Raw genomic sequence first — 19835 nt, 5'->3', positions numbered from 1 at the left:
GGGGGGGGGACACGGCACGTGCCGCGCACGTGCACGTGCGCAGGTTCGCGGTGGGCCGAAGAGTGGGTTCACGATCGCGTGCTCTTGCTGTTCCGTGATTGGTCGCTTTGCTATGGGGCCCGCAGCGGAACGAATCATTTCAGAGGTTTCGAAATAAGCGTTGAGTTGGTAGAGGATTTTTCGGCCCTCCCCCGCGGGTTTGGTTAAACTAAAAGGTAAATTTGACTCTTTTTTTTTTTTTTTTGGGTTTTTTGGTATGATTTCGTACTTTTTTTTTTAACTTAATATTTTATAATTTAAAGTATATAACCGTTAACATTTCGTTAAATTATATGCAAAAAAAACTTCAGATGCCCTAATTAAATTTATCGAATATTCACTTTGATACATTTTAATTTTAACTTTGTTACTAATTTAACGAAAAAAATAATAAAAAAAATAAAGAAAATAAAATCATAAGTACGAAATTAATACATTTTAAACTATAGAGTACTAAAATAAAAAATATAAAATTACAGAAATAGTATTTGAGGTTTTTTTTTTTTTTTTCTGTGGTGGTGTAAATACAACACAAAACCCGATTGTTTGTTATGACAACTTTATGATGTGATGGATCACCAATAAAAATGATCAGAAAGATCAGTCTATTTATAATTTTAGAATTGGATAAACTTATTAATCAATGTATTTTTATTTTATCATTCTGCAATTTTTTTTAAAAAATATCTTGCTATTATATAATTTATTATTTTTATTTTACTGTAAAATCTATCATTAACTAAAATGGTGTACTAACAATACTCCGCTTAACACGATATTCTTATTAGGATATAAAAAGAAAAATCACTGGAGAGGAAGCTAAGAGAATATTTAGTTTTTCCAAAATATTTCAAAAAATAGTTTTTTAACTGAGTGTGGTTTTTAGAAAAAGTAGTTTTTTCAATACAAACTTATAAATATTAAACGATACATTTAAATTTTGAAGTTAAAATATCGTTGACCGAAACTCGAATGAAAAAAAATTAAAAGATAGGATAGTCGATTCGAAATGGTCCTCAATGCAAAGAGTATATTCTAGATGTCGGATCCTTGGCGCTAACCATTAATCTCAAAAGCTCGAGCTGTTAGAAATACGCAACCAATTCATTTAAAGCATACAGAAACAGCGCCCACGGGCCTCGATTGTGACTCGGCCCATCTGGCCTCACGCCACTTCGAACATGACTCGGCCCAACCTAGCCTCACGCCATTTCGAACATAAACTTATTAATCAATGTATTTTTATTTTATCATTCTGTAATTTTTTTAAAAAAATATCTTGCTATTATATAATTTATTATTTTTATTTTACTGTAAAATCTATCATTAACTAAAATGGTGTACTAACAATACTCCGCTTAACACGATATTCTTATTAGGATATAAAAAGAAAAATCACTGGAGAGGAAGCTAAGAGAATATTTAGTTTTTCCAAAATATTTCAAAAAATAGTTTTTTAACTGAGTGTGGTTTTTAGAAAAAGTAGTTTTTTCAATACAAACTTATAAATATTAAACGATACATTTAAATTTTGAAGTTAAAATATCGTTGACCGAAACTCGAATGAAAAAAAATTAAAAGATAGGATAGTCGATTCGAAATGGTCCTCAATGCAAAGAGTATATTCTAGATGTCGGATCCTTGGCGCTAACCATTAATCTCAAAAGCTCGAGCTGTTAGAAATACGCAACCAATTCATTTAAAGCATACAGAAACAGCGCCCACGGGCCTCGATTGTGACTCGGCCCATCTGGCCTCACGCCACTTCGAACATGACTCGGCCCAACCTAGCCTCACGCCATTTCGAACATAACTCAGGACACATGGCCTCCCGCTACAGGGCAGGATGGGCTACGATGTACTGAAGATTAAGATAAGGAGCTACTTTTAACCCTTGACAATGCTTGACTATACAAAGTCGACATTCTCGATCGTCCACCCAAGCCTCTTGATTTTCAAACTATCGGAGCTAAAATTTGTAATCTGAAAATATATTCTATAATAAGATATAAAGTTGTGAAAAATTATTATTCACAAAGCTCGCTCGACGAACATTACAGAGGTTCCACTAACCTTTCTTTCAAGCAGACAAGGCCAGACCTAGCACTTAAATCAGGGTCTCAAATACTTATCCTCGACCGAAGTGAAAATTAAGTCCGACACTTCAAAATAGTCAAGAGTTAAAATATGCTGAAAGTTAAGATAACAAGATACTAAAAAGTCACTCTTCGCAGAGCATCCTGACACGAAAATTACTAGGAGTGATTATTTGCGATTATTAATACTTTAGATTTCATAAGTGGTATATTCAAGAAATTAGCTCATTTCCCCAACTGTTGATGCTAAATATTGCATTGCCAAATGAAACTCCAAGATAACTTAAGGAGTGCTTTGTAATTAAGCTAAAGATGAGGCATATATTAGTAAAAAAAAAAAAAAAAAAAAATCCAACATCCGCACCCTCTAAACGAACGGTTGAGATCGCCCCGGGTCTAATCCGAGTCACTTTACGAGGTGCGGATAAAGCAGCTGCTCCTTTCCCAAACGGTTTAAACCGCATCGAGTCTCCGCGCCCCGCCCCGCGCTCGCGGTGGGGCCCGCTCCGCATCACTCCCGCAACTATACGCGACTGGCCGCATACAGAAATTTTTATGCGGGTTAACACCGTCCGTCCACGTCAGCTTCTCGGTCCAACATAAGCGGACGATTTTTTTTCTCGCACAGGAAATATTATAGATCCTCACACACAGCTTTTCAACTTTCAAATTTTAACCTTCTAAGTAATTGAATCCATAATAGAAATAGTTTTCATAATATTAATTTTTATTTCTTTCATATATCAGTTCAAGCTCAATAAATTTCCACAAGTTTATTTTCCTCTCCTTTACATAGTATCTTAAAAATTAAGTTATTCAGATTTCGAAAGTTTCAACTCTTAACTTAAAAGTTTTCATTCCACTACGTAGCTTTACAAAATTTATAATGTTTCGCCGGAATCTCTTATTAAATTGTAGAATCAAAACTCTTAAAGTTCAAATACCTACTTTAAAAATAAACTATTCGCCAGTAACGTTTGCATGTTTTCACCTAAAAATATCAAGCACGGTCCAAAAATGGTTGTTTACTTTGATTTTATTAAATTGGCTTTGTAATAACACATTTTATGCTTTTACAACCTCTTCTTCCATTGGTAAGCTCTTATTGAGGTGAACATGGCATTGGCAAAATCAGAAGCTCACATATACTGCATGAGAAGATAAAGGAAACAGCTCACAACCATGAGGAGGTGATTAGGATTCTTAATACAAGGAGCAAACCATAACTCCTTGCCACACTCAATGATTATCACAATGTAAGTTGGTTAACACAATAAACAAGATACATAACATGATAACAAGCTTAATTAGAAGTTCAATTAAGAGCTATTTTAGTGTCAATGTTGTTCTTAAGTTGTCATGATAATGCTAATGTTTGAGCCATCGTCACACTTTGTCGGGCTATATTTCTCTCGATTAGACTGTGCTATGAAGTTTCATCAAGGTTATCGAACTTTTTAACTTGTTTGCAATTGATGCATTTGACTCTGGTTTCTGTTTCAATCGCGTCGCTCTGTCAAACTTTGTTTAATGTCCTTGTTGGATGGATAAAGTGGTGGGTAGAATGGCGTTTGATTAAACTACAAGTCATCCTCAAGAGACAACATGTGTGGCAATCACCTAGTAGCCTTTCACAAGTAAATAAAATGCAGGTTGGAGGGACTAAATTGAAATAGAAATTTAAGTTCAGTGAATCGAATTGCAACAAATTGAAGTTTGGTTATGTAGATTATATTTTACCTATAATGGTGCGGTTATATTTCACTTCTTACCTTCATAGGATGTGAAGAAGCCTAGGTTTTCTCAGAAGCTCAGGAGGAAGAGCTTTTGAATAGTTAGCTTCTGACGTATGAAGAAGTGCTTCTTTGAGAAGTTGTGCTGTAGTATGCAGTGGCACTCTTCTGCTCTTTTGGAGTGTTACTTGAAGTGGATTTCTCTCCAGCAGCATTCAGATGCTAAAATGAGAGTTACATTTTGTGGCATAGATGATCATTCTTCTTACCAAAGATCAGATAAGATATGTAAACAGATACAGGCATGTAGGAAGCATTACGTCGGGCCATTTTGCAGCGCGTCGATGGAGATTTGTTTCCGATCTAGTGACGGTATGAGGAAAGTCTTAAACCTCGCCGTATGCAACATTTTGCGGTGCCATACGCCTTGCCATAGTAGGCACCTTTCGGCATTGTCCATCAATCATCAATCATCAATCAATCAACATTATTCTGTAAAAATCTCTCACAACATAGTAATTTGAGTAGCAGGATAATTAAATAAGATAGACATAGTAATCTGCATTTAGTTGGCTTCTTTGCTTATTAGGACTCAAAACTCCGGTCGCATAACAGCATACGCATAAAAAAGATCTCAACCCTATAACATAAATTTCTTTTTTTTTTCTCTCTCTCTCTGAAAGTGCTATAACATTATAACATTCTATTTCTTAACATACCACAAGCATTACCAAGCTTATTAATACACCAAAGAAAACAACTATAGCAAAACATTTAAACCATCTATTGGACCAAAACAAAGCTAACAAAAGACACAGTCAATACACTGCACAACCATACAGTAAGCTGCGCAATAATTAGTCTTAGAAAATCCAGGGACAGGATATTACATAAGATACATACTAAAGTATTCGACAGCAAAACTGCTTATTTTTACAGCTCTACACCTATATCCCCTCGAGCTCCTTCGACCCAAGAGAATCCAAAAGAAAAGACTAAAGCTAATAAACATCGCACAACAAATCAAGCTCGGCGCCGCATTCAGAAAGTACGATCACTTCTTTAATGGGGCTCGAGAGAAGATCCGCTTGCAATATGGGTGGGTCCGGAGCTGTGGCTCGTGTCGACGAATCTCTTCAACCAGTGCAGCATTGAGAGGTCCCTACGAACGAAAGACGTAATGTAGAAGGCCATTTTGCATATAAAATCCATTCATTTTCAGTTTTCATCTTTTGTTCTTCTTAAGTTTACCATTTTTAAAACTTTGGATCAAAGTATCCTCAATGCCCCGACTTAGACCACTAATGCAAAGATTCATTCCAAGGTCGGCCAGGAACATTTCGTTTTATAATAAAACCCGCGAATATCCTTGCAAGGCGAAAGGTTCAGACATAAATTCTTGAATCACTGATTTTTTATTTTTTTTTTTTCTGGTGATATTTACCTTGGAATGTTTAAGAGCAGTTTGGATGACATAGTTTGCGAAAGGGTCTTGCATTAATTCTTCAAACCGAGTCACGGAAAGCAATTCGTGTATGATAGTTGCCCTGTGATTTTCTGGAAAATGCTTGAGACAGTTCTCGACTACGTTGCTGCTGAACTTTTGAGTCGAGAGCAGGACATATCTTCCTTCAAATTGGGATGCCAAAATCGCGACTGCTGATGGGATTTGCATCAATATGACATACTGAACAGCATAATTTCTGGAGCACGAAAAAGGAAAAAAAGAAAAAATAAAAACAAAGTGATACACATTAGAAAACAGAATGTTATAACAATAAAACCGAGCAGATAGAAAACCGAGCGGATAGACAAGGGTTCCAAAATGTTATAACAATAAACGAACGTATCATATTCTTTTATGAAATAAATGAACTAATAAGAACATTTTCTGCATGAAGGTTCTTTGACTATGAATGGTTAGTTTGGCTACAAAGAAAAAAACTATAGATCAGAAACTGTCCTATTGTGCATGAACAGGCTATCGAAGATTGCAGCGGAAAAGCCCATAAGAAGGTTCTCAGAAAGTTAAGAACTTACCTTATTATTGGTAGATGCCATTGCTTAATTTATCACTCAGGAGGAGTTGGGATTGATGAAGTTGCGGATAGGCCGTAAATCAAATTTATTAAGAATAGAAACATCAGTTTTGCTATTCATCATGATGACACCAAGAAGATCGAGTATATAGCCATGGTTTAAATTCTCAAAAACAAATTCCTTTTGAAATTGTCCGAAATCATTTTCCGTACAAAAACTCAAAATCTAGCCTATGACTAGGTGGTGAATCTCCCCAGCATTATGATAGTTGATGGCGAGACCAATATTTTTTCTTTACGTCAATCCAAAACACCTCCTAAGCCATGTTATGGACAAGAGAGAAAGCAGAATTCAATTTGAAATTAGGCAATAATCACACTGTTAAAAAGGATTTCTTTTTCCTTGTCTAATAAAAAACTATGGACAACTGAGTGAATAGTTTCTAACATATTCCCAACAGATAATCATTTTCAAAGAATTTAGATAGAGAAATATATTTTTACCCATAAGCATCTTGAGCAAGTTCAAATCCATTAGTGGATATTTCAGAAATTAACTTCTCCCATTGCTTGCCAGTAGAACGATCTATGCATCGTTGCAGGACACAGCAACCATGTCGTTCTTTTGCAATACCAACACAATGAAATGCAGCAGCATCAAAAATAAACTGCACACAAAAAGTTGGGTTAGTTTATTGCAATTAACAAGAAAAGAAGGCACATCCAGTATCAATCAATAGTTAGCTTCTGTTCCATGAAGGATGTCTGTGGGGGTTTGCATGAATTCAGCCATTGAAACTGTGTAAGCCTCCCAAGGTTTTCAAAAGCTTTGACAAGGCAGAAGCAATCTTTGGAAAGGAAGAAAGCATGTTAAATAGATCATCAGACAGTAGTATGAACGAATATATGAGGAAATTTGCAACTCGTCAAGCATACGGGGTATCACATGGACATGTACCTTGAACCAAAATCATATGTAAGTCGTAATTCACAAGAATACTGATTGCTTCAAAGTTTATACATCTCTACTGCCCATTCTAGAATAAGGAAAAGACAATATGAGAAACAGTTTCAGTATAACCCTATATGTAGACAATGTGGAGATGTCTCTCAAATTTGTATATTACCTATGATATTGAGATGATTAAAAAGGGGCAAAAAAAAATAAAGAATAGGAAAGTTTAACTCGGTGGACGACTGATTTTTTTTGTGACATCTGTCTTCATAGGTGAGACGATACTGAAGATTATGACATTTGCCGAAAAAGATTGCCACTGATGAAATATGAAAATAGTAATAGGTTTACATTTACAAGTCCGTTCTCGAAGATGACTACCACAAGTAATAACAAAAGTGAAGGTAGTTCTTGCAAATAAAATGCCGGATTATACTTTAACACAGGCTAGGCAACATTGAGGTTTTACTCCCTTTATCAAGTTCAAAGAATAGAGGAAATTAAACAAGAACCTGCACCAATTCATCAAGGAAAACTCTACCAACCATTTTGAAGTACGCTATATCATGTTGTGCTCACTAATGTTAAGTAGAGTTTTTTGTATCCTTTTTACCACATAGCCATTGGTTAACCAGATTATATAGACAAATAGACTTCTCATTCACCAAAGAAGACAATGTGATGAAGATCAGCTTTCAAATATAGAAAATTGAACTGTAATAGATCAATTAGGTTCAGAATTAAAATCTATACCTTATTATCCTCCACACTGAAGCTTAGCAAGCAGCGTTGTATTACATGATTACCATTAAGGTCTTTGACAAGTTCTAGGAAACCCGGCTGGAGGGCGGAAATAACCAAAGAAACTTGTTGCCTGGTTTTGAGTTTCGCTATCAACTTCTGAACTGCCCTTGTCCTGAAAAATGCAGCATTACTTAAAATTATTCGATGGCACGGCTGCAATTATGCAACAATTTCTAATATAATACTGGCAAAGTAATCAGTAAGCAATTTCTACTCAAACAGGAAAAGAGTTCACTAAACAATCAGAGAGAGAAAAATCGCAGTCAATAGCAAAGGCGAATATTAGTACTACTTTGTGGCAAAGGCATTACCCATGCATGTTAAGAGAGATTTTGATGAGGTCAGATCTGTTTCTAGTCAACTCAATGACAATTTTTGTCCTTTGTTCTTCATCGCAGAAATCAAAGAGCTTCTGCATGAGATAATTCCCAAACTGGTCCATCATGAGATCTACTACGTGATGGATAATCCCGTTGAATATAGAATCCACTTGGTGCTTCCCCTCATCAAACTTCTGCTGCAATAACCGACAACCGAATTGGTGTTTCGCCAGTTTATGTATATTCCCCTTCAAGCCCTCGATGCTTTCATAATCCCTCGGCGCATTTGGGAACCGTCGAACATTGGCATTGCTAATACTCTCCCCATTCACAGCAGGGTTTCCTCTGAAATTGACGTGCTGGTTGAATTGAGATTTCTTTCTCATCTTCGGTATATCATAATCCTCGACGCATCGCATCCCCGTTCCCTGAAAAATTAAGCTGTCCTCGCATCTGAAAGCCTCGATATCCAGGGGGTTTCTGCACACTGTCGGCAATTCGGGGCCCCTGCTGTTGAAGTATGGTCCAGCATTTCCATTCAAAAAGAAAGCGTTGCCATTAGTCGGATTCACCATATTCAGATTCCAGTTAGGATGTAAATCCACATAACTATTCTGCAACAGAGCATCAGAAGCCAAAGGTAAATAACTAGTAGACGGCGCACAATCCATTCTCCGACCCACTGGGTACTTATTATAACCATTGGCACCCAATGTTTCTTCTCCATTAAGAAAGTTCTTTCGCACTGCACAAGAACCGTCGACAGAGGAATGGTGATTCAAACCAGAGTACAAAGCCCTATTATCTGCATCATATCCCATAGAATTGGGATAAGCAGAGAAGGAAGGAAACACAAAATCACCATGAATAGGCCTCTCCGTCACGAAGTTGCCGTTGCAGTGAGCCCGGAAAGGAGAAAGCCCAATTGGGCTTCTCCCAAAAGCCGATCCCGACACCGGTTCGAGCACAATCGGCTCCTCGATCCCGTGGCCGAGATGCATTCCGAGGAGCTGGTTAGCGAAGCCGAGCTCCTCCTCGGCGCCGAGGTAAGGGCCCAGATCGGGGAAGCGCCCCATGAGGTCGCTCCCCCCCGTGGGGGAGTACGCCCCCGATTGGGAGCTCGCCGCCGACGAACCCTCCGACATCGGCCTCGTCGGCGGCTGCGGCGACCAACGTCCGTGGCGCGCTCCGCCGCCGCCGCCGCCGACGCCATTGGCGCCAACATAGCCATCGACATCGCGGCGCCCGTGGAACCGCGACGCGCCAACCTCGATACCATCGCCATGAATAGGGTTTCCAAGGCTTCCGAGATCGGGGTCGCGAGCGCCATGGGTGGCGGTACTAGCACCACCCCCACCACCATCACCCCCACCATGATGAAGCTGATGGAGATGACGAGGATGACGATGATGATGGTGGTGTTGATGATGATGATGATGGGGCGACGTCGCGTGGGGTATCTCATTCAACAGCATCTCCATCTCCCTCTCCTCACTCCTCTCCACCTTCATATTCCCACCCAAAAAAAATCCCGCAAAAATCTCCAATAAAACGCAAAAAAATGATCAATCAAGAGGATTCGATCCAGCCCCAATTAGGAAATCCAAGGATTGTAGGGGAATTGGGGATCAGATTAGGGTTTCCATGTTGGGGGAGTTGGTGAGGCATGCAAAAGAAGAGGATGATGAAGAGGAAGACGAAGACGAAGAGAATAGAGAGAGAGAGAGAGAGAGTATTTAGAGAGAGAGAGAGAGAGAGAGAGAGAGAGAGAGGTTTATGGATGTTACATGGGAGGGGTTATATAGAACGAATTAAATTAATATTTTTTAATTATTATTATTATTATATTATTATACACACATAGAGAGAGCGAGAGAGAGAGAGAGAGTGTGTGTGTGTGTTTTGGTTTCTGTTACTATTTTAACAAAATTAATGAGGTGTAGTTTATTATACTTTAATACTTATTTATTTATTTATTTATACACTAATAAAGCGTAGTTATTATTTTGTTACATGTATTGTTACACTATACATGTATTGTTACGCTTATCGTATGCGTGGTTATGTGGGAATTTTGAGGGGGGGGAGTGGGGAGGTGAGTGTATATTTGGTGGTGAGGTTACCTCCTCAAAGTTATACATATACTACAAAAAAATTTAAATTTTCGAATTTTTAGGAACTTTAAAATTGTTTTTTAAAATTTTGAATGAATTATTTATGTACTGAACAAAAAAAAAAAAGAAGCTAATTATAGGTGGTATATTATATTATTATTATTTAAAATCGTATTGAAATATCTCCCTCTCCTAAGTTGCCGCATTGATCTACGACGTCTTTATTTAAATATTTAAAAACATTCAAAAACTTAATTTGTATCTATAGTTTAATAACAGTATTAACAATATATCTATATGGGCCCATTTGGTTCGAGTTATGTAATATTACAAAGTATCTCGACATATTCAGGTATCTTGGATTTCGGCGTGAGATTACTACTAATGCTACAATAGAGCGTTTGGTTTAATACAGTAATGTAATACTAGATTACAGTGTTTATAGCATTAATATGTTTGGTTCAGTTTATAAAATTTAGTAATCCTGACATAAAAGTATAGTTTTTTCCAAAATTGCCCTTATTGTGGTCATTTGAATATTATTTTTTGCGGAAATGACGAATGGAGGGAAGGAGATCGTGATGATTACTTGGGAGGACGACGCAATAGAAGATGATAGGTGTTCATGCGAGAGAGAAAGAGAGAGAGAGAGAGAGACGTCCAGAGAGAGCGAGCGAGAGAAAGCGGCGTGCGAGAGAGAGGGCCGGGGGAAGGCGAGATAGAGATGAAAATAATGCTGTTAATTAGATTTGGGGTTGTTGGAGGGTAAAATTGTCATTTTATATAATATGTAGTATTAACGGGTTTCAGTAATGCAAGATACACGACCCCCCTCCCGTTAATATTTTCGATGTAATCCTGCTCGATTTGTAATCCTACATTAACGACTAGATTACATAGCGGATTAACCAAACATAGTTATCCTGGCAGGATTGCCTGTAATCCTGCCAGGATAACTCGAACCAAACGCACCCTATATATAATTTGAGCAAAATTTTGTTAAAAAAAAGTTTTTTTTTCGGACTATTTTAAAAACTTTTTAAACAACAAAATTAGACCACTTAGCGGGTTATGGAGCAATGTTGTATGACTTAATTGCATTTGCGTCAATCTAAATGCTCTTTAATAAAACCAAAATAGTTTTTATTCATAAAAAAAAATAATTACTATCAATAAATTGAACATATTTTTCATTTTTCACTCGATTATGTGCAGTAACGTTTAATGTTAATTTTTCGATAAAAGATCGTGCATTATTCATATCACAATTAATGAATTACGGTATAATTTCTACCATTCTGCAGGAAAATAAAATGATATATATCTTTAAATTTTTTTGCCCAAATTTAAATTTAATGAGATTTTGTTAATAATAAAAATGTAGAATTATAAGTTACTTTAGGTATATTATGAAAATATCTTCTATACGAGCGGAAAACAGTTTTGCTTCTTTGGAAAGGAAGAATATTTTTTGGGCCCACCATTCTCGTTTTCTACTACGTGTATGCCATTTGTGACCCGGATTAATTTCATACAGATTCCTACAAATATTATAAATAACAAATATATTTTTATAAAATTTAATTTTTATGTATTGTCTATACAAAAGTCATGTTGTTGTTATATATGCTCTCATGGTTTGTTATCGTTAGAGAATCGTTAAAAAACTATTTATATTTTCAATTTTATCATCACAAATATATTTTTTCAAAAAACATAACAGTATGATAAAAAAGAAATAAAAATGTAAAAAACTAATCAATATTAAGTATTTAATCTATAATTAATTATTTTTTTCTAACGAATTCTAATAGTAGGGACATACATATTTGACAATATCAGAATTTTTATAGAAAAAATATATAAAAATTAAACTTTATAGAGATATATTTGTTATTTACTATATTTGCAGAGACTTTTATGAAATTAATCTTATTTTTTAATAAAACTAATCTTATTTTTTAATAATATTAGGTATTTATTAATGTACTTTGGTAATACGATGTCCTTCGTGCTTCTAATAATATTCTAACTGTTCTGTTGAATAATTTAGTTTTTTGACTTTTCAAATATTACGATCACATTNAGTTGATCGTAGATTTGAATATTTTATTATTGAAAAATAGTTTGGTAATACGATGTCCTTCGTGCTTCTAATAATATTCTAACTGTTCTGTTGAATAATTTAGTTTTTTGACTTTTCAAATATTACGATCACATTTTGATTTGCAAAAAAAAAAAAGCGTAATATTTTAACCATTTAGTTTCAATCGAACAATTGTCGTAATTTAGTTCAACATTCCCCCCCAAAAAAAAAGAATATCTAAAAAGATCGAACTTTGCAAGTAAGTAAATAAAATTTGCATTTCAAGCTAATAAAACCAATAAGTAATGTATTATTGCACACTTTTCTTAAGCTACAATAAAACTATGGATGGATCAAATTATTTAATCAACTTTTAAGAATATTGATCACTTCATGATGAGGATTTCAACTTTGGCCCGAAAAGTAAAATTATATGCAACTATAGAACATTTTGAAACAAATCCTTCAACAATTTATTTTTGAATAATATTTTTCTAGTTTTTAGTTTTTTAAATTTTATTTATTTTTTTATATGAATTTGTCCAATACCAGTGAATTACGAGGAACTCTTTGTGTAAAACCAGATCGAGAGATTTTCATTATTTTTTATCGTTTTTTGGAGAAAAACTTCAAATAGCACCCCCGTAGTTTTACATTTTCTCACTTTAATACTTTGTGGTTTAAAGTGTATCAATTTAGTGCCCTATAGTTTTATTTTTATCTTTTTATTATCGATTTCACTAATTTTTTTCGTTAAATAAGTGACAAAGTTAAAATTAAAGAATACTAAAGTGAATATTCGATAAACTTAGGTCGGATATCTGAAATTTTTTGTATATAATGTAACGAAATATTAATAAAAAAGCTGACAAAAAGATAAAAATTAAATCTCAAAACACTAACTTGATACACTTTAAACTACGGGGCACTAAAATGAGAAAGTGCGAAACTACACGTGTGGTATTTAAAGTTTACCCTTTTTTTCACTCTGTGCTAATTTTAAAGCACCATTCAATGCAATGTAATCAGACTTTTAAAAAAAATACATCATAAAAATTGTTTTAATATATTTCTTTTCTAGGCGTTATTTGAGAAATTGTTTAAGAAGGTGTTTAATATTTTAAAAAATAATTTTCTGATCGAAAAATTATTTTACGTTTGTTTTATTTTCCAGAATAAATTTTCCTAAACATTTTTTTTTAAAAAAAATTGAATCAAATGCAGAGGCAACACGTGGCATCAAATGGCAAGCTCAAGGAATGATGGTTGATTGGGTCGGATCCGGGCCTTGTAGGCTAAAACTACCCGAAAGCGTTAAAATAAGAGAATCCGGTGGGGCCTCCATATGGAGCCATATGTATTTAGTACTAACAAAAGGCAAAAAAAAAAAAAGTATTACATAATTAGATGCACCTTACCATGTTATTTAACATCATAAAAATTCTTCTTTCTTTCTTTTTTTCGCTCCTTTAGTCTGTTCTTTCGGAAACCCTAACTGCTTCCAACATGTACACTCAGTTCATTTAGCTTAATAAATGAAGCAGGTAGCTTGCTATCTATTTTTAAAAAAAAAAAAAAAAAGTTAGTCCTGCTGAATTAAATGGACCAACATTCTATCTGCGACGAAAGTCGTATTGGTCTGAGTCGCAGTTGAAGAGTCAGCGAGTGCTGCATGTCTACGCACTTTAAGTATTTTAAGTTTAATGAATACATCTTCTCCTTCACTTTCAGTTTCTGGAATTATTTGTTAACGCTTTTGGCCTGCAACTTTGCGGTAGAAGAATTTATGAAAAATGTTGCGTACTTTAATTTATGATAATAATAAATAGTCTTCAATTGTTAAGGGACAACATAGGTAGTAGAACCATAATTAAATTGGATGCATTATTTGGATGGTATATAGGTAAGGAGCATTTAGAATTTTATTCATTGGTTTTAAGTAGGTTGTACTGCTAACCAAACCAGAGTAATGGTCTTGAGTAGGTCTCACATTTGAGGGCTGTTGCAGATATAGAAAGTGAGGCCAGACTGCCATCTCCATGCACCTAAATAGAGAAATTTTGGTGTTCATTCCATGAAGCAACAATTGGCAACACCAACCTCTGAGAAAATACAGGAGTGGAAACTTTTCTAGCTAACATGTTTAGATAATCCCTGTACTGTTCCGATATTGCGTCTCGATACTCACGCTACGCACGCGTACTCTGCACTTAATTCCTTTTGTTTTCCAACTTTTTTGTATGTTTTGGTTAAAAAAATGATTGAAAACAAGTTTAAAAGATCAGTTTATAATAATATGATACATGTGGGAACTTTAGAATAGTACTAACTAGTCATACATTTTACCTATTTTTTTTGTCAGGTAAGTGTTTGGAAGAGTTTTCGAACCGAAACCCAAAGCATTATCTAACGCACGTAAGTACATATTTTTGAGTCTTTGATAATAACATTTTATTAAGTTAATCCAAAAACGCCGTCCTTTTATTCTATAGAAATAGTATTAAACACAAATATGTGGGGAAGTACAGTAGTCATAGACAAGCACAAGTGTCCTAGTGTTTGATCCCAGGATTAAAGGGAAAATGATGTTTTCTAGAAAGAAATAGTACACCAAATTTTCTTATTCTTTTTCTCTCTTTTTTTTTTGGTAGAGATAGAGATAGAGAGAGAGAGAGAGAGAGAGAGAGAGATAAGTAAACCAATTAGGAGAAGAAAAAGAATTCTTGGAGACACACAACCATCCATTAGGTGGTCTTAGATTTGAAATGAGGAATATATTTTGATGGCTCCCCTGTTGAAGCAGATTAGAGATAATTAAACTAATCCTTTTTAAACTAACATGTGTGAACAACATGATGCAACCAATGCCCACCTAATTATTGCCTAGGGGGAGGAACATTTGTGATCCCACACACTGCTTTAAAATGCCTATTTGGAAGGGGAACTACTAGCATTGTTAATTATTAGCTCCGCTTTGGAACACAAGTAGTGTGTTGAACAAACTAAGAAAATGCGACAGAAAAATACCTGTTATTTTCGTAAGCGATAATATTTTTGCGAATCACATTATCTTGGTTAAGATATGATTTTTATAGTTTTTATAAAGAAAGAAGAATCAGAATATATAAAGAATATGGTTGAATGAGATTGCTCAGTTTTTTTTTCCCCCTCTAAAATAGAAGAATGGGGCCATTTTCCCAAAAAAAAGAAAAGGAATGAAAAAGGAGATAATTATAATTGTGGATGCACAGTACGTTCACATTTTTGCTCATAAAATGTCCTTGGTAGAGTATTTCGGCCCAGCCCAATAAGCAACACAAAAGATCACTGCAACTGCATCTCTAGTGTGAAACAACTAATTCCACTAGAAACTTTAATAAAAACTAATTATTTTGGATTTTTTTTTTTGCATTTAGCTTTCTCAGAATTTTTTTTTTCCATAAATAACCTCACAAAATTTATATTTACAAGATTGGCACTATTTCTGCCATGTGAGCATAACTTATAGCCTAGGTTAAATTAAATACGGTGAACCATTCATCATATTTGGATACAGTGAATAATTCACTATACTTATTATATTATATATTTCTATAAATTGTATAAATTTAAGTTGAACACGGTGAACTACTCACCATCCACCGTGTTTGAACACTTCACCGTGTTCAACTTATCCCACGCTCACGTGCCACTTCCGTGACGGAAATAAAACTAATCTTGCAAATATAATTTTATAAAATTAATTGTGATTTTTTTTTTCTCATAGGGCTAAATGCAAAAAAAAAGCCTAATTATTTTAGTTACTTTAACTCCGCAGTCCCCTTGGGAAATTTAATCCAAGTCCAACACATGAATTTAAAACAACCAATGATTCTTTCAGCATCATGCAAACCAACCAATTTCTATTAAAAAAGCTTACGCATCAGAAAACAGTGTTTTAATCATTAACACTCAGCAGATGCGGTAGCTTAATCTTTCTAATAATTGAACCTAAATTTGCCAAAAAGCCAAAACAAATTTGATCATTACCTTTCTTTCCCCAACTAAAAGAGCAACATCACTATTTATAAATCTCAATCCAAAATCAGAATAATCAAAATACAAAAACCACTAAAACCATATCATAAAAGTCCAGTCCCAGAAGATTAGATAACACCACATCATTTGGCTGTCACATTAGGTATGTCACAACCAAACCATACAAACACATTACACACAAACTCACATGCATCAGGTTGTTAAATTAAGGCTTAGAAACCTTGACTCGGATCAAGAAACAGAACAACCATTTAATCAGTCCATATAAACACCATTAATCACTAAAATCAGGAGGAAAAAGCCGACGCAAGCTAATCGTTTCGGTTAGAATGTCTAAACCAGAGCGATGCTGCTCTCGCCGCCGGGCGGCTTGCGGACCCCGCCAAAGTAGTCTCGGGACGCGGCCTTCTCGTCGGCGAAGATGTCACTGCCGCTCATCTCTTTAAGCTTTGCAACGCTTAGCGACTTGTCGACGGATCCTGGCGGGGTGTTTCCTTCCTTGAAGATGTCATTGCCGGTGAGGTCCGTGAATTTCTGAGTTGGAATTTTCTTAGCCGTCTTGGTCATGGTGTCAGTGCTCTCACCGAATACGAAACTGCTAGCACCTCCAGCCGGCTACCAAAAGAGAAAGGTCAAAAGCAAGATAATCGTTAGAATCCTCAGCAATCATGAGCAATGATTTAAGAGCAACAGTCATGTGACATGTGTATCTGCTAAAGAGGAAAAATAACAGGAAAAAAGCAAGGGCTTTGCTTGGTTCACATTTCGTTTTCTGTCATTTTTCTTTTTAACCCAACTCTATGTGATTTGAATGCGACATCTGATGATATTTTTTTAGCAAAAAACATTCATCAAAAATACAGTAGTCATTGCTTCTTATTCTTTTTGCAGAAGATGAATTTGCAGGTTACCACGAGTACCGAGAATAGAAAAGTTCGTCCACAGCAGAACTAATCCGCACAAAGTTTGAGTTCGGAAAAACGGGGGGAAAAAAATTCTGGAAAATGACAAAATTCATACTACCAGCGTACTCACATTAGAGATATTCATAGACGGGTGTGAATTCTGTGCAGCAGGTTCTCCATTGACCTTGTCCGTCTCCGAGTTCCGCCCGTCCAAAGACCTGGGTGGGTCTTCTGGGGGAGGACCAAAGATGTCGGCGTGTCCGGTAAGTTCTTTGCTTTTAGCGGCAGATAACTGTCTTTTCATTTTATTGTCCAGCTCACTAAGAAGAGTTCCACTTAACTCTCGCTGCTTTGCCACCTCAGCAATCGAGGTTGGCTTTTTAGGTGAAACACTTTCTTCGGCGCTGAATGAGATCTGGCTGATAGCGGTAAGTGTTTGCTGCATACATGAATGACGTGAAGTTCTAGTTGGACAAACAAATAATCATCCAAATTTAGGGGAAACAAGTAGGAGCTTAGATATTTTAAAGCAGAGTAGCACAGTAGTTGTGTTTCTTTTGATGTCAATAGCTAGATGCATCTGCATCAGTTCTTACATTGCTAGTACACAGAGAAGGACAAATTATTAAAACAAGTAAAGCAGCTGTAACATTTAAAGCTCTCCAATAAGATGGGGTCAGGTACGGGAAAAGACAGAATTATCAAAATATACATTCACAAAATGGAATTAATCAATTATCAGATCTATCTGTCATTTCCGGTGCTCAATGCTATAACATGGTCATAATATTGAGAAGATATCAAAATTATCCTTGATGATCTCCATTGCCAAATGACATATTAATATTTTTGTGTAAAAGATAGCCAAATTAATAAAGAATTATTGGATGATTACAAATTATCATTAAATACACATACAGTAAATAGCTAAAAAGTTTTAGTACATGCCAAATTTAATGTTGTTGGTGGTTGAAGTCGGTCCTCTCCTCAATACTTAATATGGTGCTGATGAATATATGAACATCGTACAATGACAACCAAACTTAAGTCCCACCTTTTTCCTTAAAACTTCTAGATTAGATTACTTATCATTCATTTTGTCATATACTTACGTATGTACTAAAATTTTGGTAAATACAGAGCATTTTTTGCAGTTTTGAGATTTTATCACCCATTCGCTTATTCCTGAGTCTCATGTTGCTGTCTAGCACATACACATCAATTTCATAAGCATTGTGATTGAGCGATCTAATACACTATGTTCCAAAAAAGTCAGTATCTGGGAGAGCGATTCAGCCTCGATTCAATTTATCAAAAGGTCGTTTCATGATTGGCTACAATTCATAATAACACTAAATTATGGACAAGTATAAACAGGAAAGATATCATCAGATCAATGAGCTAGCAAATTATCTAATTCATGCAACTTTACAGTGAACACCACAACTTGTACCTGCTTCACATTGCTGATAAAGAATATCATCCTAAAGAACCTTAAATAGATAAAGTAAACAAAAATTCTCACGATATAAATATGAAAATCGAACCTGATAGGCTCGTGACCCTGTCCGAGTGTTCGGGCTTGAGAAAGCAGAGCCAGAGTCCAATTCATCCTCTTCACTCTCCGCTGCGAATATGCCGCTTCCAGTCATTTCCTTCCACTTGGGACCCGAACAAGGTTTCCTGAAACAGCAAATTGAACACTATACTCAACCAAATTTCCTATATAATGAACGATTCCTCCCTAACATGGAACTTACAAATAAATGCAAAATAGAGACTAAACGGTTCACCTAAGTATTACAAAACTATCTATATATCCATATACGAAGGGCGAATCACAAATCCAAAGTGGTTAATGTATAATAATCTCATATACTAGAGAACAACAGCACACGTCTGATCGATCCTTCACACCAGATCGAGGAAAAAGGAGAGCGAAACATCAGAGCAAATTAACAACAATAGAAGCACTCTGGAAGCCAAAATCACAGATCACACAGCTAAAGCAAGCTCCGAAGCCCTAGAATCCAAATCCAAAACGAGAGATCACCGGATCTGACCTCTTGTTCAGGCTCTCCGCCTCCTCCTCCGTCACCTGGCCCCCGAACACCACCTTGCTGATCGCCTCCGATGGCTAGAAGCATTGAGCAATAAAAGGTTGAAAAAAAAAAAAAAAATCGAATCAGAAGCCGAAAAAAAAGAACAAAAAAACAGAGGCGAGAGCTCGCGAGATCGATCGGAAACCAAAACCCTACCTGATGCGGCCGCCGGGAAACGGGCGGCGCCGCCTCCTCCGGCGCCGGCGCCTCCCTCCACGTCAGCAGATCAGCCGTGTAGGTGTGCGATTTCCTCACCGGAGTGCTCTTCTCCATCGCCCCCTCTCTCTCTCTCTCTCTCTTCAGAGCTCTGTAGTGAAGGAGTAGAATAGAAGGAAGGTGAGGCGTCTCTTTTGCTTTTATATTCGTTTATCTCACTAAAGCTGAGTCCACAGAGAGAGAGAGAGAGAGGGGGGAGGGAGAGGGAGACTCTCTCTTTCTCTCTCTAGATCTCGTCACCGCCCAATTCAAAGATTAATAAGTGTGATGGGTTAGCGCGGTAAGGTCACTGGAGAGTGACGGGATCGATCCTCAGCTACGACTACTGGAAGAGGGGCGGGGGAGTCGTAACTCGTAACTTGCAGTAACGTACGTTTTGTATTTGAAT

The 19835-nt window shown here is 36.1% G+C and overlaps 2 protein-coding genes across 3 annotated transcripts; both read right to left on the bottom strand.

Annotated features, from left to right (window-relative positions):
• LOC109720157 (putative pumilio homolog 8, chloroplastic) lies at positions 4579–9744 on the bottom strand. 2 transcript variants are annotated; one of them, XM_020247065.1, is made up of 6 exons: positions 8849–9744; positions 7978–8731; positions 7616–7778; positions 6412–6575; positions 5313–5571; positions 4579–5030 (listed from the first exon to the last, which is right to left on the bottom strand). In XM_020247065.1, exons 1-6 carry the CDS (start codon positions 9495–9497, stop codon positions 4923–4925), a joined length of 2097 nt encoding a protein of 698 aa, XP_020102654.1. In that variant the 5' UTR covers positions 9498–9744; the 3' UTR covers positions 4579–4922. The 2 variants fall into 2 exon arrangements, with proteins under 2 accessions (XP_020102654.1, XP_020102644.1); XM_020247055.1 differs by having other exon boundaries at positions 7978–9744.
• LOC109719030 lies at positions 16231–19583 on the bottom strand. Its single transcript, XM_020245523.1, has 5 exons — positions 19388–19583; positions 19193–19266; positions 18677–18812; positions 17260–17568; positions 16231–16839 (listed from the first exon to the last, which is right to left on the bottom strand). Exons 1-5 carry the CDS (start codon positions 19502–19504, stop codon positions 16558–16560), a joined length of 918 nt encoding a protein of 305 aa, XP_020101112.1. The 5' UTR covers positions 19505–19583; the 3' UTR covers positions 16231–16557.

The sequence above is a fragment of the Ananas comosus genome, linkage group 1 (assembly GCF_001540865.1).
Source record: "Ananas comosus cultivar F153 linkage group 1, ASM154086v1, whole genome shotgun sequence".
Taxonomy (NCBI): domain Eukaryota; kingdom Viridiplantae; phylum Streptophyta; class Magnoliopsida; order Poales; family Bromeliaceae; genus Ananas; species Ananas comosus.
The sequence above is the reverse complement of the archived record's forward strand: the minus strand, read 5'-3'. Positions and strand labels throughout refer to the sequence as shown.